We start from the raw sequence: 13,040 nt of genomic DNA, 5'->3' as shown, positions 1-13,040 counted from the left end.
AGGTTGGAGTGCAATGGACTTTGTGTAAAAATGAAACCAGATGAAACAGGACTGTGCTGTTCTGTGGTGCACTGTTGAATGTTTATTCCAGTCAGCAATGTTTGTGTTCTTGACATTGGTACTTCAGCTCTCTCACTGCTGCTTATAATAATAATAATAATAATAATAATAATAATAATAATAATAATAATAATAATAATAATAAAAATAATAATAATAATAATAATAATTATTATTATTATTATAATGATTATTATTATTATTACCTCTGCCAAGGAAGTTATGTTTTTGCTGGCGTTGGTTTGTTTGTCTGTCTGTCTGTTAGCAAGGTAACTCAAAAAGTTATGGATGGATTTGGATGAAAATTTCACTATATGTTGATACTGGCACAAGGAAGAGATGATTACATTTTGGAGGTGATTGGGGGGGGGGGCACTGATCTGCCTTGGCGAAGGTCTGCACTCTCTGAGTGCTTTTCTACTTCATTATAGCTTATTATTATTATTATTATTATTATTATTATTATTATTATTATTATCATCATTATTATTATCATTATTATTATTATTATCATTATTATTATTATTATTACTACTACCACCACTTGTTTCTACTAGTACTTTTCCACAACAGTTTTTATAGTTATTGTATTACTATTTCCTTGTAGTATTTCTTGTGTGTATATTCAGTGTTTGCACTACTAATCCTAATTCCTGAGGGTTCTGCCCAAAGGATCAATACAGTTCTATCTAATGTAATGTAATGTAATGTAATGTAATGTAATCTAATACCTAACAAAACAACCCAACAACAACAACAACAACAGGATGGAAATATATAAAGATGAAAATTACAAAAAAGCACAAATTAAACAAACAAACAAAAAAAGGAAAAGACAAAACAGTAGACTAGAGTTCAGAGAAAAGGTGTCATAAAACATGCCGTTTGTTGCCATGTTTCATATTTATGGTCTTTATCGTCTCTGATGACAGTCTGTAAACATAAAGGACTGCGGCTGAAACTCACACAGGAAAAACTGGAGTGATTTCAAACCCAGATGAACAAACACATTAATAGAAGCTGAGCTCATGTTTTCCATCCGTCCAAAAGTAGAAACAAACCCTGAAGTCAGTCACATATTTCAGACGGACACAGGAAATGTTCTCCTGCTTTAACCCTCACACACCAAGACCAGATCCAGGACTGAACACGAGTACTGATGTCCAATGTTCAGTCCCATCCATGTGCATTTCATATATTATATAAATGAATCTGCAGAAACTCCACTCAATGTTTTACACCATCACCAAAATAAACTACTGTACAGTTTGTGACAGATGTTGAAATTTCACAGACTGAAGTGAAAAGTTTACAAGAAAAAACTCAGACTAAAATAAAAAAAATGGAAAAAAAACATGGTTAATCTGTGTTTAAATTATTAAATATATCAGGAAAAACTAATTTACAACTAAATCCTCAATATTCTCTAAGGTTAAAATATCATGAATTTACCTGAAAAATTGACTCTCATCTGGACATTTACATGAAAAAACACAAATTTACAAGTTTAAAGCTGTCTGTTTAGGAAGAAAACTCAGAGTTTCTCTGAGATTGAAGCACTATCTAAATATACAAGAATTAGAAAAATAGATTAAGTGAAAAACTCAGAGATTCTATTTGAGATTAAAGATATACATTTACAAGAACAAATATACAATATTAAAGGTGAAAAAAAGTCACATTTATGAGGAAAAAATCTTGGGTTTTCTCTGACATTAAAATCTTGAATTACTTGGAAAATGTGAAGTAGGAGGTGACATGAGGTTGATGCAGTGTGTAGAGGTTAAACACTGAAAAAAAACCCAACTTAAATATCATAGATTTTAAAAGGGAAGAGGACTGAGTTTGTGTGTGTGTGTGTGTGTGTGCGTGCGTATGTGTGTGTGTGTCTCAGGCATCACACTAACTCTGTACACAGCTGACTGCTGCAGTTTGTCACACTTATATATATTTGGTCAATGAACAGACTAGTGAAAACAGTCATTTGATAGGACCGATATTTTGGGAGATAGTCATTTTGAATACAATAGCCTTACAATCACGTTGCTATGCCCAGAATCACATAAACACTTTGGCGGTGACTGCTGGACAAATGCAGTACAGCAGAGAGTGATTTTGTGTTTTTGTAGTTTTCTGTTTTTTGACCTTTCTGCCTCAACTGAGTGATTTCTATTTTTGTACTTGAAAATACAGACTGTTAGTTTTTAAGATATTGTCTGGAGGTCGTACATTTGGGTTTCATTATTCGTTCATTTGTGACGATAAGAAACCTCATGTGAGTACAGACGACTCAACATACAAAATGGACTCGTTCCTGTGTGGTTTATCAAATGAAACCATATTCCACCCGTATGATCTCTCTCCTCTAATCACATCCTAGGTGCCTGGGCAGAATCACTTGTTGACTCGACACATGAGCAGTCTTGGACAGTTTGGATCCGATAGGCGGTTCTGTTTGGTACTAAACACATCCATGCCCACGCTGAAAAGCCGCTCATGAGCACAGAAAAAGAAACTGTCTTATGTTCAATGGTGAAATACAATTTGTATGACAAAAAATAAATCTATCAAAACCCCTTAAAAGTGCCGTATGTAGGACTGTGGCCCAAACTGGTACTGCAATCCCATTCAAATACTGTAGAGGCGGTATCCTCTGCCCCCCCAGACTAGGGGTTGACAGATCCAGCATGAGTGTCTACTACTAGTGTTTCCACTAATCCTGTCCACCACAGCAGAAATTTCACACAGAACAGTCCTCACCAGACTGATTCTACATCAGTCTAATTTATAATAGAGCAGACAAACGTCCTGAACACTGCAATGAAAGTTTACACAGATTCAGGAGATACAGAAAAGGGAAATGAGCCACAAGTTTACCTTTTACTGCCGCAAAGTACAAGCGGCATGAATCGCTACCATCCTGTTCCCCCACCCCCTACCCCCCCCGACCAAACCACGGACAGCCCTGGGAGAAGATACTGCCGGTCTGGGACCGGGTGCAGACGGTGGTCCCGGCTCTCAGTGGTTCTTATGGTGGTCAGTCTAAGGCAGAGCCGGTGTCAGTCTTTAAATTCTTCTCCTCTTTCATCCGTCTCCATGTTTCTAAATCATCTCCTACAGATCCTTGTTTTGTTTCTCACTTTGTCACTTTGACATATTTGGAATAATCAGAGTCCTTTTAGGTTTCTTCAGGTCAGACATGTATGATCAGAAATGTTCAGCTGCAGCTCAGTGGAACTGCCAACCTGGATGAACAAAGGTACTGACTCTGTGATTGGCAGACAGGTGATGGGCGGAGCCTCGGACCAAAACACATAATGACATCATAAACATCATTTAGAGGCTGACACTGAGCTTTAAATGTGAATATTGTGTCTGGACTACTACTGTCAGTGAGATCAGGATTTAAATGAACAGGATTCCTTCATGTCTGGGACAGTCAGGGTCATTTTAGAACGACTGACAACAGAACTCCTACAGACTGCACCTTTAATTTTATGCTGCCCAAAGTTGTAGTTTACAAATGGAGTCAAACTACAAAAAATGACCCAGAAAGAGGTAGAGTCTTGTTTTGATTTGTTTGTTCAACACATGTTGTGAAAACCATAAAATGAATGTTGGTGTAAATCTGTGAAATGTGTCAGGTTCTAAACTCTGGTGCAGGTTTGAGGCTGGTGTTAAAAGTCTCCATTTTGTTCCTGACACACATTCAGACAGTGATACTGGTCCTTCCTCTGTACAGAACGTCCTGGTCTACTGGTGCAGGTCTGACCTGGTCCAGAACCCAGCGTGGTGGTAGTCCCTGCAGGGTTCCTCATTAAATCCTTTCATCACAGTCCGTTATTTTTGTGTCAAGACAGGGTTTTTTTGGATTTTATGTAACTCTCACACATCACTGGGTTAAAAGTCACACTGGGTCTCAGAGTGGTTGCCGTGGTTACAGTGTGATAACGGACAGGCTGATGGAAACTGGTGTTAAATGCAGACTTCAGGGGGTTTACAGGTCGCTGTCAGAGCTTTAGTCTACGATGTCTGAGTTTTCTCCATTCGCTGAGTTGGACTGATTATAAAACCACGGCCTCAGGTTTGTTTGCAGACCAAACAGAGTTCTGTCTGAGTTTAACACAAACACAAACATCACATTCCAGTTCCACAGACATGACCTGATCTGAGTCTGACTGAACAGACGAACGACGACTGAACACAAGCATTTAGCTTCATGAAAACCAGCATTTACACATGAGCTCTGTGTCTGTGTAGTCTATGAGACCTGGACTAGGTCTGTGTGGGCTGGGGTACCTGGTCTGATGGACTCTACATCTGTTTGGCTGTGAATCTCAGTCTAGTTCCTGGTCTGTGTCCTTCTGGTTCAGGGTAGATGGTCCTGAAGGTCAGGTTGATCCTTGGACCTCGGTCGTGGTACTCTTTAGCCACTCGATGCTGAAAAAAACACAAACAGTTCACTTTTGGACGTCAGGATGTAAACTATATAGAAGACAGAGACACTGTGGACACAGAGGACACACTGCAGATGCACCATGGACACAGGGTCCTTGTGTGGAGGACCAGGGGTGAGGACCAGGTTCCCAGTGTGATGGATGGTGTGATCCTGGTTCTCAGCTCTGCTCTTAAAGACACTCAGATGAAGCTTTTGTTCAGACTCTGAGGGAGGCGCCCCATAAAACACCAGTGACCTTCTACATGGTCTTTAAAACTCCTCTGTCTTCATTTAAACACACCACCTCCTCTGCACCAGGTCTAAGCCAGACCAGCTCCAGGTCCACTACAGACCAGGTCCAGTCCCAGGTCCACTACAGACCAGTTCCAGTCCCAGGTCCAATACAGACCAGTTCCAGTCCCAGGTCCAGTACAGATCAGCTCCAGTCCCAGGTCCAATACAGACCAGGTCCAGTCCCAGGTCCAATACAGACCAGTTCCAGTCCCAGGTCCAATACAGACCAGTTCCAGTCCCAGGTCCAGTACAGATCAGCTCCAGTCCCAGGTCCAATACAGACCAGGTCCGGTCCCAGGTCCAGTACAGACCAGGTCCAGTCCCAGGTCCAGCACAGACCAGGTCCAGTCCCAGGTCCAGCACAGACCTGCTTCATCACTGGCTCCTTGTTCATTAAACAGGCTGATAATGTTTGCTAATGCTGGTGTGTCTTTTGTTTTGGTTTGTGTTCAACACTGGACGTAAAAGCCTTCATTCCAGCAGAAGGTTCCTGTAGTCCAGGGCTCCCAAACCCCTTTTAATTCAGGTTCCACGTTCAGCTCGATTTAATCTCCAGTGGGCCGGACCAGTAAAATAACAGCATAATAACCTACAAATAATGACAAGTCCTATGAACATACTTACTTTTATAAACTATCCAAAAAAATGTGAATAACCTGAAAAAACTGAAATTTAAATAAAAAAACTTAAGAAAATTTAGTGCAATTTTAACAATATTCTGACTCAACTTCTCATTAGTCCATGTGCATTCTGGATCAGATCTACAAAGACACTAAACACTGAAGAACAGACAGAAAAGAGTTCAAATTGTGTTTCATTTTCTTTAGACATTTCAGGTTGTTCATATTGGTTCAGGTTATTCACATTTTATTGTTACAGGATAGTTTGTAAATGTAAATATTTCCATGATTTTATGTTAATTTTTGCACTAAAACAAAGACAAAAATTTGAAGTTTGTATTATTAATAGGCATAGTGTAATATTTTTTTCACATCAAACCAAGGAGAAAATATGAAGTCATCATTTTTTGTAGGTTATTACGTTACTGTTTTACTTCATCATCATATTGGTCTGAATGTGGAACCTGAACGAAAATGAGTTCCACAGCCTCCACTGTGGAAGTTTTACACTTTGCAAATTCATCCCAGGCGTCGGACTGGGACCTTTGGCGGGATGCATCTGGCCCCCGGGCCGCATGTTTGAGAGCCCTGCTTTAGTGCTTCAGACTGGAACCAGTTAAAGCCTCGTTTGTCTGTATTTGTACACATGAACAGGCTGTAAATGTGTCGTTCATTCAGGTCGTTGTAAACAAACCCATTCTGTTTTCATAAACCGTCCAGTGTCTACGCTGATAAACCTGACGACTCCTGGTCCGTTTAATCAGCGGTCTGTATGTTCACATGTTCCACAGACAGAGCGGCTCAGGTGGGTTCACCTGAGGACACCTGTCATTAGTGTTTACAGTAAACGGGGCATTTACAGCAGGGTCACTCTGACTGTTTGTGCTTCTGCCTCGTCCACCGTTACTGTTTTTAAATGAACCAGGGTCAAACAGCATTCACCCAAAAATCTTCCCCATGATTTTTTTTGATGTTGTTCATAGTTTATAACGCAGGTGTCAAACATGCGGCCCGGGGGCCAAAAACGGCCCGCCAAAGGTTCCAATCCGGCCCGCAGGATGAATTTGCAAAGTGTAAGTTAGGACGTCAAACTCAAAGATAATATAATAATAACCTAGAAATAATGACAACGCCAATTTTTTCTCTTTGATTTAGTGCAAAAAAACATTAAATCATGAAAATATTTACATTTACAAACTATCCTTTAACAATAAAATGTGAATAACCTGAACACATATGAACCTGAAATGTCTAAAGAAAATTCAGCACAATTTTAACAATTTTCTGCCTGTTACTAAATGTTTTGTAACTTTGTAGATCTGATCTGTAGTGCACATGTAGAAATGATAAATCGAGGCAGAATATTGATCATACAATTGCACTTATCTTTCTTTTTTTTTCAGGTTATTCACATCCTTTTTGTTTGGATAGTTTGTAAATGTAAATATTGGCATTATAGAATGTTTTTTTTTGCACTAAAACAACCTAGAATTGTAATTATTTATTGGTTATCATGCTGTTATTTTACCGGTCCGGCCCACTGCAGATTAAATTAGGCTGAATGTGGCCCCCGGAAGAACCTGAGTTTGACACCCCTGGTTTATAACGTTTATAATGGAATGTTTAATTCTCATGTGTGATGAAGTGCAGAGGCATGTGTACAGTTTTGTAACATTTCCATTCTCTGTCAAACAGATACTGGTTTTGAAAAGATGCAGCTGTTTCTATCAGTGAGCCTGTTTCCATGACCATAAAAATCTGATAACTGGGAATAATCCGATAATTTCTGTACTCAGATACAACATGTTTACAGTCCCTTCAGAAATGCGATAAAGGAAAAACCTTAGATAATAAACTGGAAGAAAACTCCAAGGCACTTTCTTCAAACATTAAAATGCCTTCATTACTATGGCATGGTCATATCTACACCTAAAAAACACTTCTACGCGTTTCGGCTTCAAGCTTTCATCAGGAAGTCAAAACACCACCTCCTGCCATAGTAATAAAGGCATTTAATGCCCCGTCAGCCCACTTACACACATGCCCAGGAAAACTGACCAACAAATTTGGCCAATTTAATCTCAGGACTTTTGTGGTGAAAATGTTCTTCTCTAAACGGTGCTGGCACATATGGTGACAATGTTTACACTTTACGGTCCTAGAGCACAGATGTTCCAAACTGGGTCAGTGTCGCCTCCTACAGTATTTTAAAATTCAAAAACTGATGATGATGATGAAATTCCTTATTCAGTCATGACATAATCCAACCAGTGTCCACACTCCAAACATTACCAACAGGTTAGTGACTGAAAAGGCCCCGGCAGAAGCAGAATGTTTATATTAATGCCTGTCCTACAGAACACATTCAGCTACCCAGCATTCAATATAGGAAAAAGAAAAAAACAACAATGCATACAACCAAACAAACAAGCAAAAACATAAAAAAAGTGAAACTAAACCAGAAAAATAGAAAACAAAACCCACCAAATAAATGGTAATTTAATGTAGAATAAAAAATAAATAATTGACTTATTACTTATTAGAATTTAACAATTGTATCCTTCAAAAATTGCCCTACGTACCATTTTTTTTTTAAATATCAAAAATGAGCTCCACATTCTTAAATCCATACTGGCCTCATTCCATAGTTTAACTCCAACAACAGATATACATCTGCTTTTAGTCTCTTTTTTAGCTTTTTTTTTTTTTTTTTTTTTTTACAACAAATGTACAAACATCTCACAAATCCTATTTAGACTCATGTGTTGAGAAGAACCTTTGTACACAGACAGGGAGTCACTTTAATTTGGTTTTATACATTATTTGCATTATTTTATAGTAAACCAAATCATTAAATTTCATAATATGGGATTTCATAAACAATTCATGTGTATGTTCATAGTAAGCGGCCGTATTAATAATACGTATAGCTGGTTTTTGTAGGAGGACTCTAGTATTTACAGTTGTTTTATACGTCCAGCCCCACACTAACACACAATATGACATAGAAGGAAGTAGAAGTGAACAGTAAGTTACATGGAGTGCCTATGGTTCAGTATATTTCTGGATTTATACAAGATTGCCATTGACTTTACAATCTTTCCTTTTATATATCTAATAATTCGGCCCCTACCTGAGGTTTGACCTTGATGAACCAGATTTGATCAACATACACACAGGGTGGGGAAGCAAAATGTACAATATTTTGAGGCAGGGATTGAAAGACAGTGTATGACCAATTAGTTTATTGAAAGTTATAAGAATTTATTTGCCACAAGAAAATGTCCATAATAGAAAATGTTTTTATTCTATGTGTCCTCCTTTCTCAATAACTGCCTTCACACACTTCCTGAAACTTGCGCAAGTGTTCCTCAAATATTGGGGTGACAACTTCTCCCATTCTTCTTTAATAGTATCTTCCAGACTTTCTGGTAATAGTTTTGCTCATAGTCATTCTCTTCTTTCCATTATAAACAGTCTTTATGGACACTCCAACTATTTTGGAAATCTCCTTTGGTGTGACGAGTGCATTCAGCAAATCACACACTCTTTGACATTTGCTTTCCTGATTACTCATATGGGCAAAAGTTTCTGAAAAGGTATGGATAATAGTGTTAGGTATGATTATAACATCAATATATGTTTGGTTTCAAAACAACTGACGTAGTGCCTGCTGAGAAAAAACTAAATGTTCATTGTAAATTTTGCTTCCCCACCCTGAATGATGATCAGGCTGTTAAGCGCTGGGAAGTGACTGACGGTGATTTGATTTATTTATTGTGTTTTCATTCTTTTTTACCATCCTACTCATTTCACTGTTGAACTTATTGCCTGGTTGCTGTTCTAGGAGTACTGTATGTGGCTGTCATATATGCTGCTAGGAATGTTTGGCATTTGTTTGTTTGTCCCTAATTGTTTGGACGTTCAATGAGGCAGGGTAACTGTGAACTGAATGGACCTTTGAGGATTAATAAAGTAGTCTGAATCTGAATCTGAATCCCAACAGGAAGTCCTGGTGCTGTTTATACAAACTCTGATGGTTGAATGTCCTCACCCATCTGATTGGTGGACCCTACCTGCCAATCATCCTGAGTGGCTCCTTCCATCAGCAGTAATGTCCCGTGACTCAGAGGGACACGTATCCGCTGGACATACGTGTAGTCTCCGTCCTCCTCCTGCACAACAACACAGACCGGTGCAGAACATGAGCGGCCGTCAAATGGATGAAAGTTTCCCTCCGTTGAACAAATGAGTCCGATTTTAAAACCATGTTTTACCGCCAGATCAGAAACATGTTAGAAAGAGTTGTTTTTTCCTAATTGTATGACTATTTCTCATAAATTTGAAACTTTAATCCCAAAAGAGGTTTTTTCTTTGGGAATTCAAAGTTCAGACTCAGTGCGTTTTTCTTATTAAACAAATTATTAAACATTTTCTTTAAACAAATTCAGAAGGATCCTCCTGAGTGTGTCACATCTACAGGTTGTTTAAGTGTTTTAGATAATCAGATGACAGTTTGCATCAACTCTGTACTCGGGGTGTAAGAAAATATCGGTTCTGCAATTTATTGCGATGTTTCATTTCACGATACTGTATCGATATTAAACATTTTTATGCATTTATTCAAATGCAGACATGGCAGAGGTTCATTTTTTTGTTTTTTCTTTATATTTTTTGGGAATCCTGCAAGCTCTTTTATTTATATATTCACATGGGTATTTTTCTCTGTTTGTAAACTAAAATAGTAATTCATTCAATTAATGTTAAAACCGTATTTATCAAAATCCTGTGTTTTGAGTTTTTATAGAGAAAAGTTTTGTGATATAGCATTAGATCCTATTCTGATCAAATACAAATTTCTTTAGTATTAGCACATATTTCTGGTGTAATTACTTTTTCCAAGAAACAATCATTTAAAAAAAGAAACAAAACAACCAAGAAATACTGCCTTGTTGACAGTATTGTGATATATCGCGATATATTGTATCATGATCCTAGTATTATGATTTGCATTGTATCACCAGATTCTTGCCGATATTCAGCCCTACTCCGTACATCGTCCTATTAAACACAGTCCTGGAAATACTCTGTAGAGTCTAAACAAACCCTTCAGTCTGTCCAAACTCTTCACACCTGCTGTTTTTTTTTTATTACACACAGCCTCCTTTTTTATGAAGTAAAAGCAACTGAAATCCTTCAGACTGAGCCAAGTTTATCCACAAATAAATGAAGTTTAGAGGAGAACCTGCAGGTTTAAGTTCAGGGGATCACCTTCTGAGACCACTTTAATGGATGGAAAGACAAAAATGACAGAATAAGAAACACTTCACATAAACTTTAACCTGAAAGTCCCACTCTGCAGCTGCAGGTGACACCAGGACGTTCAGATCTGTATGAACTCATGGAAGTGACAGAGTAAAGGGCCGTCTCACCGGCGGCGGCTGCTTCCGGAGGCTGAACACTCTGGTGTCTCCCAGACTGAGGGACGCAATGGTGGGCTTTTCACCCAGAGACGCCTCGTCGTCGCTATGCCAACCGATGCTGTCATGTCCGTCACGGTAGAGGTTACACAGCAGAGAGTTAAAGGAGGAGCTGGTGTGATGACTGACAGCATCACGGAGGGTCAGCAGGAGAGGATGCCACTGAAGAGAGGAAAGAAGAGAAGGATTAAAGGAAGGAGAGGAGGATGTTAGTGAGGAAAGGAAAGAAGAGGAGGATTAAAGGAAGGAGAGGAGGATGTTAGTGAGGAAAGGAAAGAAGAGGAGGATTAAAGGAAGGAGAGGAGAAGAGGATGTTAGTGAGGAAAGGAAAGAAGAGAAGGATTAAAGAAAGGAGAGGAGGATGTTAGAGAGGGAAGGAAAGAAGAGAGGGAAGAAAAGGATTAAAGAACGGAGAGGAGAAGAGAGGAGAGGAGGGGAGGATGTTAGTGAGGGGAGGAAAGAAGAGAAGGATTAAAGGAAGGAAAAAAGAGGAGGAAGAATGGGTTTAAAGGCAGAAGAAGAGGAGGAGAGGATGCCACGGAGAAAAGAAAAGAAAAGAAAAGAAAAGAAAAGAAAAGAAAAGAAAAGAAAAGAAAAGAAAAGAAAAGAAAAGAAAAGAAGGATTAATGGTGAGGTTTGGTTCAACATTTGTTAAAAGGATGGAAGTGGCTGTAGAGGCCCAGATACTGGTCCAGATACTGGTTCAGATACTGGTCCAGATACTGGTCCAGATACTGGTTCAGATACTGGTTCAGATACTGGTCCAGATACTGGTTCAGATACTGGTCCAGATACTGGTCCAGATACTGGTCCAGATACTGGTCCAGGGGTACTGGTTTTGGGTGTGTTTTCCAGGTGTGTCTGACCTGGGTGTTGGCGGTCATGGTGGACTTGGCGTAGGTATAGGGTAACTCTCCAAACCAGCAGGTCAGTCGGGGCTCGTCGTAGGCCTCTCCTACACAAACACACCAGCACATGCAGGATCAGACTGGGAATCATCCAAACACACACAGTTTTATGACTAGAAGGAGGCGTGAGCTTCGACACGTCCTCCAGTCCAGTGGTGTGTTTGTGTCTGTGTAGAACCAGTGGGACTGTGCTGGTCTGACGGGCGCTGGACTGGGACAGACGTCTCTGACATCATATGAGTGACAAACACACAACAACATGAACAGAAGAATGAGGCCCTCAGACTACGGCCACGCTGACGTCGACCTGGACACTGTATGAATGTACAAGCACAGCCTCTGTCCGACCCACACAGCTGCACTGCACTGGGGGGAGGGGGGGTTACTGAGTGTCATATATCATATCATAACAGTAAAGAAGCTGCTTCCTCAGTCTAAGAAATGTACACAGAATCTAAAACGTACAGACGCCTCATGGATCAAACTGTAAAAACAAGAAACTGAAAGATGAGCAGTTCTGTGATGAAAGGTTGTTTAGGCTGGTTATTGTTTACTCCAGTGTGTAATGTTTGTTTTACTTCTGAGTAGTAGTAGTAGAGGTAGTAGTAGTAGTAGTAGTAGAACTAGTAATAGTAGTAGTAGAACTAGTAATAGTAGTAGTAGTAGTAGTAGTAGTAGTAGTAGTAGTAGTAGTAGTAGAGGAAGTAGTAGTAGTAGTAGTAGTAGTAGAGGAAGCAGTAGTACTAGTAGTAGTAGTGGTAGTAGTAGTGGAGGTGGTAGTAGTAGTAGTAGTAGTAGTAGTAGTAGTAGAGGAAGTAGTAGTAGTAGTAATAGAATAGTAGTAGTAGTACTAGTAGTAGTAGTACTGGTAGTAGTAGTATTAGCAGTAGTAGTAGTAGTAGTAGTAGTAGAGTAGTAGTAGTAGCAGTAGTAGAGGAAGTAGTAGTAGTAGTAGTAGTAGTAGTAGAGGTGGTAGTAGTAGTAGTGGTAGTAGTAGTAGTAGTCGTAGAGGTAGTAGTAGTAGTAGTACAGGAAGTAGTAGTAGTAGTAGTAGTGGTAGTAGTAGTAGTAGTCATAGAGGTAGTAGTAGTAGTAGTACAGGAAGTAGTAGTAGTAGTAGTAGTAGTAGTAGTAGTAGTGGTAGTAGTAGTAGTAGTCGTAGAGGTAGTAGTAGTAGTAGTACAGGAAGTAGTAGTAGTAGTACTCTCATTCCTATTATTCCTATTATTCTATATCATTA

At 39.2% G+C, this 13,040-nt stretch overlaps 1 protein-coding gene across 2 annotated transcripts in view; it reads right to left on the bottom strand.

The window, feature by feature from the left end:
• Positions 1–13,040, bottom strand: part of alkbh3 (alkB homolog 3, alpha-ketoglutarate dependent dioxygenase) — a 60,446-nt gene that overhangs the window by 19,834 nt on the left and 27,572 nt on the right. Inside the window, exons 7-10 of one of the 2 annotated variants that reach the window (XM_030136413.1) lie at positions 11,759–11,847; positions 10,845–11,054; positions 9,489–9,587; positions 4,360–4,500 (exon numbers count right to left, since the gene is read on the bottom strand). In XM_030136413.1, coding sequence (XP_029992273.1) covers positions 4,375–4,500; positions 9,489–9,587; positions 10,845–11,054; positions 11,759–11,847 — 524 coding nt within the window. In that variant the 3' untranslated portion in view covers positions 4,360–4,374. The remainder of the gene's footprint in view (positions 1–4,359; positions 4,501–9,488; positions 9,588–10,844; positions 11,055–11,758; positions 11,848–13,040) is intronic. The other variant, XM_030136414.1, reaches the window with a different exon arrangement.

The sequence above is a fragment of the Sphaeramia orbicularis genome, chromosome 6 (assembly GCF_902148855.1).
Source record: "Sphaeramia orbicularis chromosome 6, fSphaOr1.1, whole genome shotgun sequence".
NCBI classification, from domain to species: Eukaryota; Metazoa; Chordata; class Actinopteri; order Kurtiformes; family Apogonidae; genus Sphaeramia; species Sphaeramia orbicularis.
The sequence above is the reverse complement of the archived record's forward strand: the minus strand, read 5'-3'. Positions and strand labels throughout refer to the sequence as shown.